Consider the following 14,256-nt stretch of genomic DNA (forward strand, 5'->3'; position numbering starts at 1 on the left):
CATACAGACCACCAAGGCAACGCTCTTTCAATGATCTTTAGATAATTTAAACTCGAACTTTTTATGTATGAGATTAATTACCACTAAATGGCTGGCTAACACTGCGTATGTGCACTTTTATTTGACTGATCCTATGGTAAATAGCTCCATCATTACATTAAATATCAACTAAATTTAAAAATAGCCTATGGTATTTCATGGATTCGATCAGGGAGGCTTTGAGATTGGAATTTATGTCCATACCCCAAAGCTGTAGGCCACACAGGTCACTTACAACTCAGACACTCACCGATCCGGAACAATTTATTAAATTTTTCGACATTGTGATAAGATTTTTTCAAAAAATTTCTGATTTGTTTGTATTATTTGCAGAATGCTCTTTATTCGCTCTAGACAGGAGACTTGGGAGCTGAAGGCCGCAGTCTTTTTGGTTGTCGGGCTATTCATCATGAATGTCAACGTGTTGCGCATGAAATATCAAGCTGATGTTCCATCCATTTTGGTTACCCTCTCGATGGTGATGTTGATGCACCTGTTTCGTGTGGAGAAGATAGGACCAGTAATCAGGAGTCGGCAAGTTATTGTGGATATCGTCGTGTATTATATACTCAATCAAAACGTGATTGCTCTGGTTTGGGAGCCGTTTTCAGCTACTTTGGCGATCTTTAACGGATACTGTGTCAAGCATCCCAAGGTCGCAAAGAATTCCTTGCTAAATTTCGTTGGGCACTATTCCGTGATTAGCATCAAGTTAGTTGTGGCCCTGTTGCTTACATACAAATCTGTGAAATTGAGCAGAAGCTTGGAATACATCTTTCCCTGGCGAACGTATATCATAGATCCCTGCGAGATGCCATTAAGGTACAAAAGCAAGCACAACTACGACAACATCAACGACAACATCAACGACAACATCAACATCAACAGCGACATCGACGACCTCGACAACAAGAAGAAGAAGAAGACCGGTGACCGTCGTGCTTCAAAGGCAAGATCCCGCCCCCACAAGCATGCTCGTGCACATTAAGAAGGTGTTCGTGTTAAAAAGGTGGTACGAGGGCATTTTCCAGAGTTTTGTAAAATTAGAAAGTTATACTCCAGCCTTTTAAATATATATAGAAAATGTCTGAGTCATATGCATGTATTTGTAGTTTTCATTGTCAACTTATGAATAGAGTTGACTCAAATGAATCAAAACGAAATGTTTATTTGCAGAAATCACACTTTTTCTTACAGGCTTGAGCGTGTTGGTGGTCGTGGCGGCGGAGTACTCATTGCAGTCAATTTGAATCTGTGTTCAGATGTTCCAACTTTAGCTTATACTTCTTGGCTGGTTGATGATCTCCCTCGCCTAATTCCTTTGTCTCAAAATGTTCTTGATAGCCTACTTGAATGTCCGCTATACCAGTTCTTCTAAAAGAATACTTGATCTTGTTTTTATCTTGGATCCCACTGTTATTTGGGTATCTAACACACAGCCCCATTGAAGTTATTATTTCTTACAAATCCGTTACTAATTCATTGAACAATATCTCAGTCTCTCGTCGTAGATGTTATCGTAAAACAAATTTCAATCTTAATATTTCTATTTAAGTGCTGTGCCATAGATTGTGCAATGAATTTCCTCTTCTAGTCTAGTTGCTTATGTGAATGTCTCTTCTGTCTCCAGTACGCCGGTCTGGTTTACCCGTAGGCTGTCTAATCTCCGTAACAATAAATCGAGGTATTTTAAGATGTACATTATGATTATGGGAACAGAATACAAAAATTCTATTCTAAATAACATGTCCAAACACCTTAAAAGAAGCCCAAATATTATCCAAAGGACATCAATAAAAAATCATATTTTATGATTGTTGAAATTTATTTTTAAAATCCATCTGCAATTTGGAAGAACCAATTGGCAATGTACTGGAATGTATTTTGGATGCTGGACCATGTACTGGAAGGCACTACTTCTTCCAAAGCAATTATACTGGGGTTGGCACTGGGATTGTACCAATCATCTTCATCCATCATAATCCGTTGCACATCTTCCACATGGGTGTTGGCGAAGTAAAATGCGCACTCCTGATGTATGACACCAGACTGGGTGGAGGTAATCAAGACATCCAACAGCTGCTTCACTGCCGCTTCCCACGTGATCACATCCGTTTTTTCTTCCCAAAAAATGTTCCATTATTTGATGTATGCTTTGCGGCTCCACCTTCTCGCGGAGGAATTGCAGGAGTTTTGTTTCATCTACGAAAATTTTCGACATTACAATAATAGAAAACACATATAATATCAAGAAATATAGAGAAGAGCCAGAAATTTCGAAACGTTCCGTATTCTAAGAGAACTTGGAATTAAATGAGACTACAATTCTATCGTTCTCCTGACATTGACTTTTTTGAAGGCATGATGAGTGAAGGAAGAAGCAAGGCCAACCTGATATCCACTTTTTCGTCTAGAATCTAGTAGATACCAAAGAGGATGATTGAATACTTGGCCACCCAAATTGCAGAGAAAGCAGATGTTTTAAAAATATATTTAAACAATCATAAACTATATTTATTTCTATTGAGGATGTTTTGGGGACGTTTTTTGTCTATGTTTTAGTACTTTCACATGTCATTGAAAAAAGAATTCTTGTATTCTGTGATTATCACATGTTTTAGCCACTGCGTATTTGGTGCCAAACTGGTCGACGTAACGGACCAACTCTGTCTATTAACACTCCAAAGCGTCCAACCGCATATTCCAACTCTTACGAAATCCACGTAGAAACTCTTTGTCATGATGAGATACGTTTTCCAAATGACAGTATCTTTCAGTTTTAGCTAGCGCTCTTGAGATGCCAGTATGACCTTGTATTGGATCGTCATGGAGTATGTACTTTATAGCGTCTTTATCGTTATAAGATGCACTTATAGGGTGAAAATGAATGTCACAGGCAGAAGGAGGCCCTTCCGCCCCCATAAAGAATATATTTGCTTCTTCAGCATAAGCAGTCGAGTCGATCTAGCCATGTTCCTCTGTTTTAAGGCTCTACAAGAACGGAGTTGGACGTGGGACGGTGGCGGGAGATAGCATATGCTTGGAGGGCATATGCTTTGGGCTTTGAAATTCGGTGCATGGAATACCGAAGTCGGTCGACAAAGAAGATTGGAATAAGATAATGCTTGGATGAACGAAATAAAGCACGAAATCCATTAGAGATCCGAGGCACATTAATGTCATTTACTGTTTTACTGTGAAAACATAAGTGTCGACTTCTATGAGCAGCACACACATATGCACATAAACATACACAGAGACAGATAAATATCATAGCTTACTCTGTGGCGATTCCGTGCATTTGCTCGTAATAACCACAAAATGAATGTCCATCGAGGTCTTACTGGCATACATACATATATACACATACATATCCAATAATATAGCCATAAACAGATGCGTGATTTCCATTAAAATATAATGGAAATTCAATGTATCGAGATTAAGCCAGTGACATCGAGACGAATGTAAGAGACATTGTGTCAGTGGCCTGTCCAGAGCTGACCTGTCCTGCCCTGGTCTGACCTGCCCTGGCCTCTTCTGGCCTAGCCAAAGGAGTTCTCTCCCTTTGGTGTACGTGAAATCATAAACACAAAGCATTCGCCACAATTCGTGCACATAGCCAAACAGCCGACTCACGTTCCCCTACACACTGCACTTGGAAAAATGGCTTAATGGTTCTGCAACAGGCAAACTGACCGATAATTCGGATAACTTAGACTCCAATATATATTCGATGCCATCTCATTCAAAAGATCTCTCTACATTTTCCGACTTTTGTTCTTACCAACTTTGTTGTTGTCTCATTTTCGTCCAGTGTATGCACGGGACATGGTCTCATGTTACTGCTGCTGATACTGTTTGGCTAAAAGGGCTAGGAGTTTGACTTGAAATTGGGATTGGTGTGCTATATGGGCATAGAGCCAGGCACATCGCAGATATCATTGAGAGGCACACCATCAGCTCCATCTAAAGACAGCCCATTGCCTTGTGAGAGTGTGAGTGTGTGTGTGTGTAGGAGAACATGTTTCGGGCAACATGTTCAAGCGGGCAGCCATTATAAGCTCCCAAAGTACGTGGTTCACTTAAAGCCCTGAAAAGGCTAAAAAGCAACGTTCAATTTCATCATTACCCAAGATTCAAAGCGAAGACAATTCGCTAGCTAAAATATATTTAACTCTAATTTACAGTAATGGAAATTTTTATATATCTACTAACTAAAGTCGTTTATTTGTTTTTATCATAAATATCATCATTATCCACACCAAAAAAAAAAAAAAAAAAGAAAGGGAAATACAAAAAAAGTAATTAGATCGAGGGTCGGGGAGGGAGTTGGAGGATTGAGCAGCCAAACAAAAACCATTAAAATGTAAAAATTTAGTTAGGAACAGCAACAACAACAATTAGCATACGACGGTCGACGGTCGACTGTCGCTGCTTAACCCAACTCCAACCGCAAGACAAATCCAAGTCAGACCGCAGCCTTTTCACATAATTATTGTCAAAAATTAGAAGGGACCCCAGCCCCATCCACCAACCCAACACCACCACTGGCACTTCCTCGTCTCCCTCAGCTCTTGCTCAATGTTTGCCCAAAAAACAGATATATAAACCAAAACAAAAATAAAACGGCCTAAAGGTGGACCTGGATGGCAAATGGACTTGGTTGCGGGGCATTGAGAACTTTCGTTATTCTGATTTGTGTGCCACGTGGCCTTTTAAAGGCAAACCCTTGTAATGGTAATTTTTTAACTACGCCCCTGACTTTTCATACAGGTAGCGTCTGAAATGGGGTGGGTGGGGGATGGCGGTTATTGCGGTATTGCCATATTGCATACTTGTTTATATAATGCCGACGCAGCATTAAAGCCGTTAAGTAATTAGTGAGAGAGGGTTGGCAGTTCGGCGGGTTGACTGCGGGTCACGGCAAAGGCGTTCAGTGAGTACACTTCAGTCCAACATATTTTTTGGCTGATTTTATTACATTTGTGTGTTGTTTTCTCTTTACACAACAGAAAACGCTACAAGGATCAACACCAGTTTGAATATATTGAAACTTCATACACTTTATGAGGTCTGAAACGTCTTTTTCTCTGCGTTACAAACATCTGACCAATTTTAGTCTACCCTTTGCAAGGGAAAGAACAAGAATCTTTTTACATTGACTACATTCCGAGCCGACATTCCCCCGCTCACCACCGCGCCAACAAAACAATGCTGCTTCTTCGTTTCTGCATACTCTTACTACAAAAGCGTCGCACAGTTGGGCCTCTGCTCGGATAGCGTTGCAAAAATTAGTTTTTTTCATGATCGCGTTTGGCAAAAATGATATATGCAATCGATAGAGAATAGAGGGAATTTAGAGATTATGAATCCAAAATTTCTTTGAAATCGGTTGAGATTCATGGGTGCTGGAGGCGCCCAAAGTTGAGACATTTTTAGTAAATAGGAAAAAATTATAATTTTTAATACAAAAATCGCAACTTTAATACTGAATATTGGGCGATTTCAACAATCGATCTTGGATTTTTTGGTTTTATCTGAAAAGTATGTTCTTATTAATAGCATGTTTCATAAATTTTAATAATTACTTAAATCGTTATTGAACTAGAAGCGTTTAAAAAATACACTAAATATTGGCGGTTTTTTAACTTTGGTGGAATACAACTAACAAGTATCACCTAGTATCACAACCGGACTACATACATCAGATAGGTGAAATATTTACCTATCAGATGTATATGGTCCCAATATGCGGAGACCTGCGACACCAATGCGTAAGCCATAAAACTAATTGTAAGACAATCTCGCCTAAAAATGCGCTGCAGGTATAAGGAAGAAGAAGAGCGCATGCGTATTGGCCTGTAGCTTCTTTTGTATTTAAATGATAACATTGCGTAATGCTGTTTTGCAAATACTACCTGTTTATATATATGCCTTTCTACAATGTTAGTGTAGAATTACCTGATTTGGAAAAACTGCCAAGGCAGATAAATGTTGTTTAAGTTGATGAAAAATTTGCGCTACTTGCAGGTTGGTCCTTTTTTCCGTTTACCTAATTCTATGTAAATATTAAGTTTTTAAACTAACTAATACAAAAAGGGGAATACCGATTTGGCCTTATATCTAGTTAGTTGATGGGAGATGGGCGTTTCATTCGAAAACGCTAGTACGGAACTTAAGGTAAAAATCAAATATACACATTATAACTTAAGGCGAAAATGGATCGCAAGCGCCAGAAATGTGGCAAATTTCGTGAAAAAAATGAAGCAGAAGATGTTCAACCATCAACAAGCCGGCTCACGAAAGGGATTTAATAGAATATCAGTGTTTACCAATTGAAGAGCTATCCGAAAAAGCACAGGAATGTAAAAACAAGGACTAAAAAAGGTTCAGATAAGGGTATACATTAAAAACTTCTCGAGTTAGACAAAATAAATACCTTTTTAACATGCTGGCAGCCTCTTCGGAACATCTTATTCCATCACGAAAGGATTTGGCAAATAGCAACTACATATAGTCCCGAAATGTTGAGTTTATCAGATATTAATGTAAATATTGAAAATTATTTTGAAGAAAATCAGCCATCAATAGCAAATTTTCAAAATTAACCAAAAAAAATGTAAAAAAAATTTTATTTTTTACTTTTTGTAATTATGTTAGAAAATCAAAACAAAACATTAAAAAATGTTATATAGTCCTTTAAAAAAACGAAAAATTCCGTTTTTAAAGGAAAACCAAGATTGGAAATATTTTCTGACTTTGACCTTGAATAATTACAGCACCACGAATACCCAGCACTCTTGACAAACATTTAAAGTTTAATGTATTCTTTATCAGAAGCTTTTTAAATGTTTAAAATCGCTTCATCGGTTTAGAAGCTATGATTTTGAAAACGTAAAATGCCAAAAGGCCCCACTGTACGCCGTTGGTGGCACAGAACTCAGCAACGAAAGTGAGCAGGACAGTGATGACGCGCAGTTCGAACTCAATAAGACTGTAATGAGCGTGAGCGAGATGGCGACGACGCGCTTTTCGCACGCGAATCCGAATTTATTGGTGAGCAGTAAAACGAGCGAGACGGAGAGATAGAAGCGTCAGGAAAAAGCGAGCGTGAATCGGTTACAGAGTTGGAACTCTTGCGTCGCCAATTGGAACTCATTCAAATAGAAAACATGCTTCTTAAGAAATCCAATTCGATGCGAAATAATGTGACCGTATCTAAATTGCCAAACCCTGTAACCAACACTGGTCACAACAGCGTTGTCGGCACTAGGCAGCCCAGCAGTGAGCAAAACAATGTTGCCATATCTGAAGTTGGTAACATCGAAAATGCGAACTTATTTTCAAGGAAAAACTCTCAACTCGTTATGGTAAAGGAAATGCTCCCAATATTCGACGGCGCAGTGGAAGCAAAAGTAAATATTTGGATCGCTCAGCTGAACGCCGTGGCCAAGATGTACGAAGTCGTTCGCACGCTAATTATGTCAAAATTAAAAGATCCTGCCCAGGTCTGGCTATACTCCAACGAAACAATATTGACGGCCGGTGACTCAGCTGTTAAATTAAATGGCAAACGCTTTTCAAATTAAGGAAAGCAAAATAATGTTGCGTCGCAAATTCCAGGACCGGAAATGGAAGACCACCGAAAACTTTTCGGCATATTTCAAGGAGAAGATCCTTCTGGCAGCAGAAATCCAAATGAATGATGGGGAATTAATCGACAATATTATCGGATGAAAAATAGGCCAAACTTTTAAGTTGCCTATAATGATTGGTATCAACTGAGAACTTATGGGATGACGAGCCTGAGGTTCCTACCTATCATCCGCAAGTTTATTGCGCCACAAACCCCGTGGGACGTACCTATTATGGTGCCACAGCTTTAGAACGTCGTCGCTATCGGGAACAGGAACGCGCTCATTTTCGTGCATTCCGCGACGCTTCTGAGAGGGCACCCAGTAACAAGGATAAGGAAGAGGATAACCATCCGTACCGGATCAACTGCAAGTCGAAACAACTAAGACTTTAAGGGATAACGAGTCTGAGGTTCCTACCTATAATCCGCAACTGTATTGCGCCACAAACCCCGTGGTACGCACGCTTTATGGTGCCACAGCTTCAGAACGTCGTCGCTTTTGGGAACAGGAACGCGCTCGTTTTCGTGCTTTCCGCGAGGCTTTTGAGGCGGCACCCAGTACAAGGATAAGGAAGAGGATAACCATCCGTACCGGATCAACTGCAAGTCGAAACAACTAAGACTTTATGGGATGACGAGTCTGAGGTTCCTACCTATCATCCGCAAGTTTATTGCGCCACAAACCCCGTGGGACGTACCTATTATGGTGCCACAGCTTTAGAACGTCGTCGCTATCGGGAACAGGAACGCGCTCATTTTCGTGCATTCCGCGACGCTTCTGAGAGGGCACCCAGTAACAAGGATAAGGAAGAGGATAACCATCCGTACCGGATCAACTGCAAGTCGAAACAACTAAGACTTTAAGGGATAACGAGTCTGAGGTTCCTACCTATAATCCGCAACTGTATTGCGCCACAAACCCCGTGGTACGCACGCTTTATGGTGCCACAGCTTCAGAACGTCGTCGCTTTCGGGAACAGGAACGCGCTCATTTTCGTGCATTCCGCGACGCTTCTGAGAGGGCACCCAGTAACAAGGATAAGGAAGAGGATAACCATCCGTACCGGATCAACTGCAAGTCGAAACAACTAAGACTTTAAGGGATAACGAGTCTGAGGTTCCTACCTATAATCCGCAACTGTATTGCGCCACAAACCCCGTGGTACGCACGCTTTATGGTGCCACAGCTTTAGAACGTCGTCGCTTTCGGGAACAGAAACGCGCTCGTTTTCGTGCTTTCCGAAGCGGCACCCAGTAGCAAGGATAAGAAAAGGATGAAAAATAGACCAAACTTGCCCTGCAATGATTGATATCGCTTAAATAATAAAACGCTCGTTGATGTCAACAAGTCAAACTAGGATAGGTCAACATCGAAATTGAGAGGAATTATCTAACAAAAAGGAAAAGAAAGCCAACACTTACAATTAGTAGACCGAAAACTTAAATCCAAAAGAAAAGAAAATCCACTTTTCGTTTTATACTATATAATAAAGTGAATTATTCGAGACAATCAAAAGATTGCAGTGTACACCAAAACTTATTTCGGCTTTTTAAGGCCTTCAAAAAAGGTAAGGGAAAAAAAATAAATGTTTGAGCAACGGCAAAAGAAATTTTTGTGTCCTTTTTCATAGGCACATAAATTGCGGGAGAAATTTCTTAACATACACATAATAACTGACGTCTCAGTAGCAAATCAGCTGCTACAGAAGAGAGGCAGTCTAACGCCTGAGTTTCGAAAATTCTGGGAGAGGCTGGAGTGGGCTGATTTCTGGGAGAGGAAATTGGTAGAAGCCAGAGCAGGGCCCGGCACAAAAAGAGCGCTAAAAAAATGTAGTTGTGTGTGTGCACCAGACAACTGCAAGTGTGTAAATTTTTGCCACCGTACTCACACTCAATGAAATTTGTGTGCCGGTGCCACTCATCACCGGCTTCCCAAATCATGACCACGCGCTTACACAAAATTATGTGAGCACTGCGCGTGAAGACAATACCATCTGTCGCTCAGAACAAAGCACCGTTTTCTTTTTGCATGGCAACTAAGTATTTTTCGCTAAAGCGTGCCGGTTGCACTCTCACTTAAAGCGAAACGCAAGTGGACAAAATACACGTATATCACCCAAGTGTTTTATAGGCACCATGGTGTGTGTGTCAAATGGCAGGCTATTTGATTCTGAACTAAATCGTGCGTGTTTGATTTTGCCATTGAACACAATGACAACAGAAGAAGTTAGAAATTTAATAATTTGTAATTTTATTTCTATTATTAACTTCACTGAAGAAATAAAATTTTTTTTATATGCTCTGAAACGATATAATGTATGTATATATTTCCATTATGTTAAGCTTAAATATTATTAGTTTGTTAATTATATTAAATGAGTGCACTGAAGCAAGCCAATGCTAATGTAATATATTAAATGAATAAAATGAGTTATTAAAAGACACAGCAACATCGGCGACACTCTACACATTCTATGACTCAGGCTCAAGCGCCGGCACATGCTCTACACCAGGGGTAGGCACGCATACAATCAATTAGGTTTTGCATTTGTGTGTTGCAACAAACACGACTTTAAAGAAACTTGAAAGCAAATAATGCATTGCACATCGAATTCAAATTGTCAATCAAGAGAAAACAAATTTTTCCACGTAGGCTTGTATATACTGCAGGCGTTGTATATCTCGGATTCAGCCGGATCCGACCACTATATCATATAGCTCCCATACAAACCCCCAAGTCACGAACAGTGACTTTTCGCAATAACTTCGTTATTTTCTATGCAATTATCGTGAAACTTAATATTAGAAAGATTATTACGCCTACAAACTACTGTGCCAAATTTGATCAAGATCGGGTGACTATATCATATAGCTCCCATAGGAACGATCGGTCGAAAACAGTGACTTTTGTAAATAACTTCGTTACTTTTAACGCGATTGCTTTTAAATTAAACATTTCTTAATTTAATATATATGTTAATGACTGTGCCGAATTTGATAAAGATCGGGTGACTATATCATATAGCTCCCATAGGAACGATCGGTGGAAAACAGTGACTTTGATCAATATCTTCGTTATTTCCTATGATTGTAGGCCTTTCTTTCTCAAGCTTAAGCCTTTTTAGATAAAAAATTCTTCCACATTGATGGCTAATAGGTAAGGAAAGAGTTACCAAAAAAGTTGCAAGGGTATACAAACTTTGACGCGGTCGAAGTTAGCCCCGGCCCTCTGGTTTAAGTGTAGTTTTGACATGTGGACCAATTTTTTTTTTTGAAAATCATTTTTTCCTGACAAGCACGAGTCGAATTGTTTCCGAAGTGCCATTGCCGAACCTACATGAGCATTTACCGTGTATGTGAGACGACAGCGCTGCGGCAGAGCTAGGCCCTAGTCCGGGGAATGGGCCGTGCCGACCACTGCTGTACACACATATGCGAAAAAAATACCTACTCACTTTTGCAGCTTGTGTCCACAAAAACTCAAGTATTTTTGTAAGTCGAGCGATTATACACATTTGTGAGGTGGTTAAAAACACCCTGGTGTCAAAATCACCCAACTTTTACCCGGTCCACCCACCGGTACGCTTGTTGCAGTTGTCTGGTGTGCACATGCCTGTATGCGTATGTTGCTTTAAAAAATTTAGAAAATTTTGCATCAAATCAAGAAAACGAGTACAGCATATAATCTGATGCAAGAGAAAGATAGAAAAACCAGCAGCGATCAATTTATTCATGTGTATTCTCTCAACAAAGCGACATAGATCTGCTTGCGTCAAAATGCTGAGGGAAACTAAATCCACCTTCATGCTCTTAAGATTTTTGTGTGAAGACTTCGGCAGCCGTTCGGTTACACGCATACGAGGTGCCCAACGTGTTGGTCCCCCGGGGGATATGAGTGCCGGGCTCTGGGCTAGAGTACATCGCGCAAACGCAGCACCGTGATAGCAGCCCAACGACGGGGGTAACCTGCCTGCGGGGAGGGTAGTATAAGCGAGAAAAAAAAGTAATACAAACATACTTATACTCAGCGAGACCAGAAAGAGAGAAAAAATATATAAGAAAATATCAAAGAAGCTAACATCGGCTATGCCGAAGTTCATATACCCTTGCAGTCCTTGTCAATATTATTAATACATGTTCAAAATTTGTGTTTTGCAACTCAATTCATCAATATACAAACAAAACAATTTCAATCTTTTTTACTACAATTTGTTCTTCTTCTTCCCTCGTTCCCTAAGCAAAGCAACGCACGCATACACATACAGTTCATGTAGCGTTGCGTCTGTGTGTATATGCATGGGCTCTGTTGATGACGTAGTAGACAGCAAGCAGCGCTGCCGCCAGAGCTGGGAGCAGAGCAGAGATTATTATAATATTGACTGTAACTTGTGTTATATTTATCCGATCAAATTTTGGGATCTGGGGTTTTATATCTAATATTATGACATATGTAAATTTCATAGCAATACTCCAATTTTTATGAAAATGTTTGTTCTGGAGCTATATGATATAGTACTCCGATCCTGATAATTCTCATACTTGATCTGCTTTAGATAATAAAAAGCACAGAAAAAGTTTCAGCCCGATATCTCTTAAGGTGGCTGAGTAAAACGCATACGCACGGACGGGGAGAAGGACATGGCTATATCGAATCAGCTTCTCATGCTGATCAAGAATATATATACTTTATGGGGTCCGAAACCTCTCCTTCTGTGCGCTACAAACATCTGACCAATTTTATAATACCCTCTGCAAGGGTATAAAAAAACACAAAGCCTACGGGAAAAGTGTAAAATTTAAAGGAACAAAAGAGAAAAAAATCTAAAATTTCGTTTTTTTTTTAAACTCCAATCTAACTGTAACCTTAAGCAAGTTTTATTTGTCCAATAGAAAAATAAGTGGCCGTGTGCTGTGTCGCGGATTTGTGTCAGAAAAAAAGTACCGCTTGTTATCGTTCCCTCTCGATACCCAAGAAAAAACAAATCAAAAGCAAAGAGAGAAGCAAAGAAAAAAAATTAAGAGAATGTTATAAGCTGGAAAAAATTTGTAGATCGTGTTATATTAGTGGAACCTGAGTAGTGAACTTGACCTAATTCTGATCAGCTAAGATTTTTTTTCTCCATTTTTTTTCTTGTGATTTTTTTGGTGAACAATTTTTTTTTAGCTTTTCTAGCAAATCGTGAAGCGCTTCTTATTATCTTCTTATTACGATATTTAAATATTTTTTCAACATGGCGTAAAGAGGCAAAACCAAAAAAAAAAAACACAAGAAGAGTTGAGAAAAAAGGAATTAATTAAAAGAAACAAAACAGACCAACCTAAAATATTCTGCAATATTGGTCTTTTATATAAAGTTTGATGGTGAAATGTTCGAAAAAAAAATTAAGAGAAAAAGAACCAAAAAACCAGAGGGCCGGGGCTAACTTCGACCACGTCAAAGTTTGTATACCCTTGCAACTTTTTTGGTAACTCTTTCCTTACCTATTAGCTATCATTGGCTAATGTTTGCGAAAGAATGGCCTACAATCATAGGAAATAACGAAGATATTGATCAAAGTCACTGTTTTCGCCCGATCGTTCCTATGGGAGCTATATGATATAGTCACCCGATCTTGATCAAATTTGGCACAGTCATTAACAGATATATTAAACTAACAAATGTTTAATTTGAAAGCAATCGCGTTAAAAGTAACGAAGTTATTTACAAAAGTCACTGTTTTCGACCGATCGTTCCTATGGGAGCTATATGATATAGTCACCCGATCTTGATCAAATTTGGCACAGTGGTTTGTAGGCGTAATAATCTTTCTAATATTAAGTTTCACGATAATTGCATAGAAAATAACGAAGTTATTGAGAAAAGTCACTGTTCGTGACTTTGGGGTTTGTATGGGAGCTATATGATATAGTGGTCCGATCCGGCTGAATCCGAGATATACAACGCCTGCAGTATATACAACGTGCAAAATATCAGCTCTGTAGCTCTTACGGTCTAGGAGGAGTTTGCGTTGATCCAGACGGACGGACGGACGGACGGACATGGCTAGTTGAACTCGTCTCGTCGTGCTGATCAAGAATATATATACTTTGCATGGTCGGAGATGCTTCGTTCTATGCGTTGCACACTTCTGACCAAAATTAATATACCCTTTTTGCAAGGGTATAAAAAAAAAGGGCCCCTCCTAAGTCCACGAGTTTGTTTGATTTTTATTAATTACGCTTGAACAGTCCAGTTTTGCACAGCCATAGGTCAATTTTTTGTAAATTTTCTTCTAGCTTTAAGTGGTATAATTTTCAACTCGTTTCTTCAGATAATTTAATGTCTAACTTTGTGTTCTTGGATTTATTTATTTCGTCATTTCTACTTATAAGCATGCTTTTCCATATGTAAAATAAATTTTATTGAGTGCATATAGATTGGGGAAAAAATATAAATTTTGTTTTGGATAAGAAACGAGCGCGTTCCTGTTCCCGGAAGCGACGACGTTCCGAAGCTGTGGCACAATAAAAGGTACGTCCCACGGGTTTTGTTGCGCAATAAACTTGCAGATTATAGGTAGGAACCTCAGGCTCGTCAT

At 39.4% G+C, this 14,256-nt stretch overlaps 1 protein-coding gene across 1 annotated transcript; it reads left to right on the forward strand.

Annotated features, from left to right (window-relative positions):
* The first annotated feature begins 288 nt into the window (after positions 1 to 288).
* On the forward strand, positions 289 to 1,140 carry LOC137583578 (uncharacterized). The gene has a single exon (XM_068298663.1). It carries the CDS (start codon positions 374 to 376, stop codon positions 1,025 to 1,027), a length of 654 nt encoding a protein of 217 aa, XP_068154764.1. The 5' UTR covers positions 289 to 373; the 3' UTR covers positions 1,028 to 1,140.
* The last annotated feature ends 13,116 nt before the right edge of the window (positions 1,141 to 14,256 follow it).

Source organism: Drosophila tropicalis, unplaced genomic scaffold (assembly GCF_018151085.1).
Source record: "Drosophila tropicalis isolate 14030-0801.00 unplaced genomic scaffold, ASM1815108v1 contig_867, whole genome shotgun sequence".
Classification (NCBI taxonomy): domain Eukaryota; kingdom Metazoa; phylum Arthropoda; class Insecta; order Diptera; family Drosophilidae; genus Drosophila; species Drosophila tropicalis.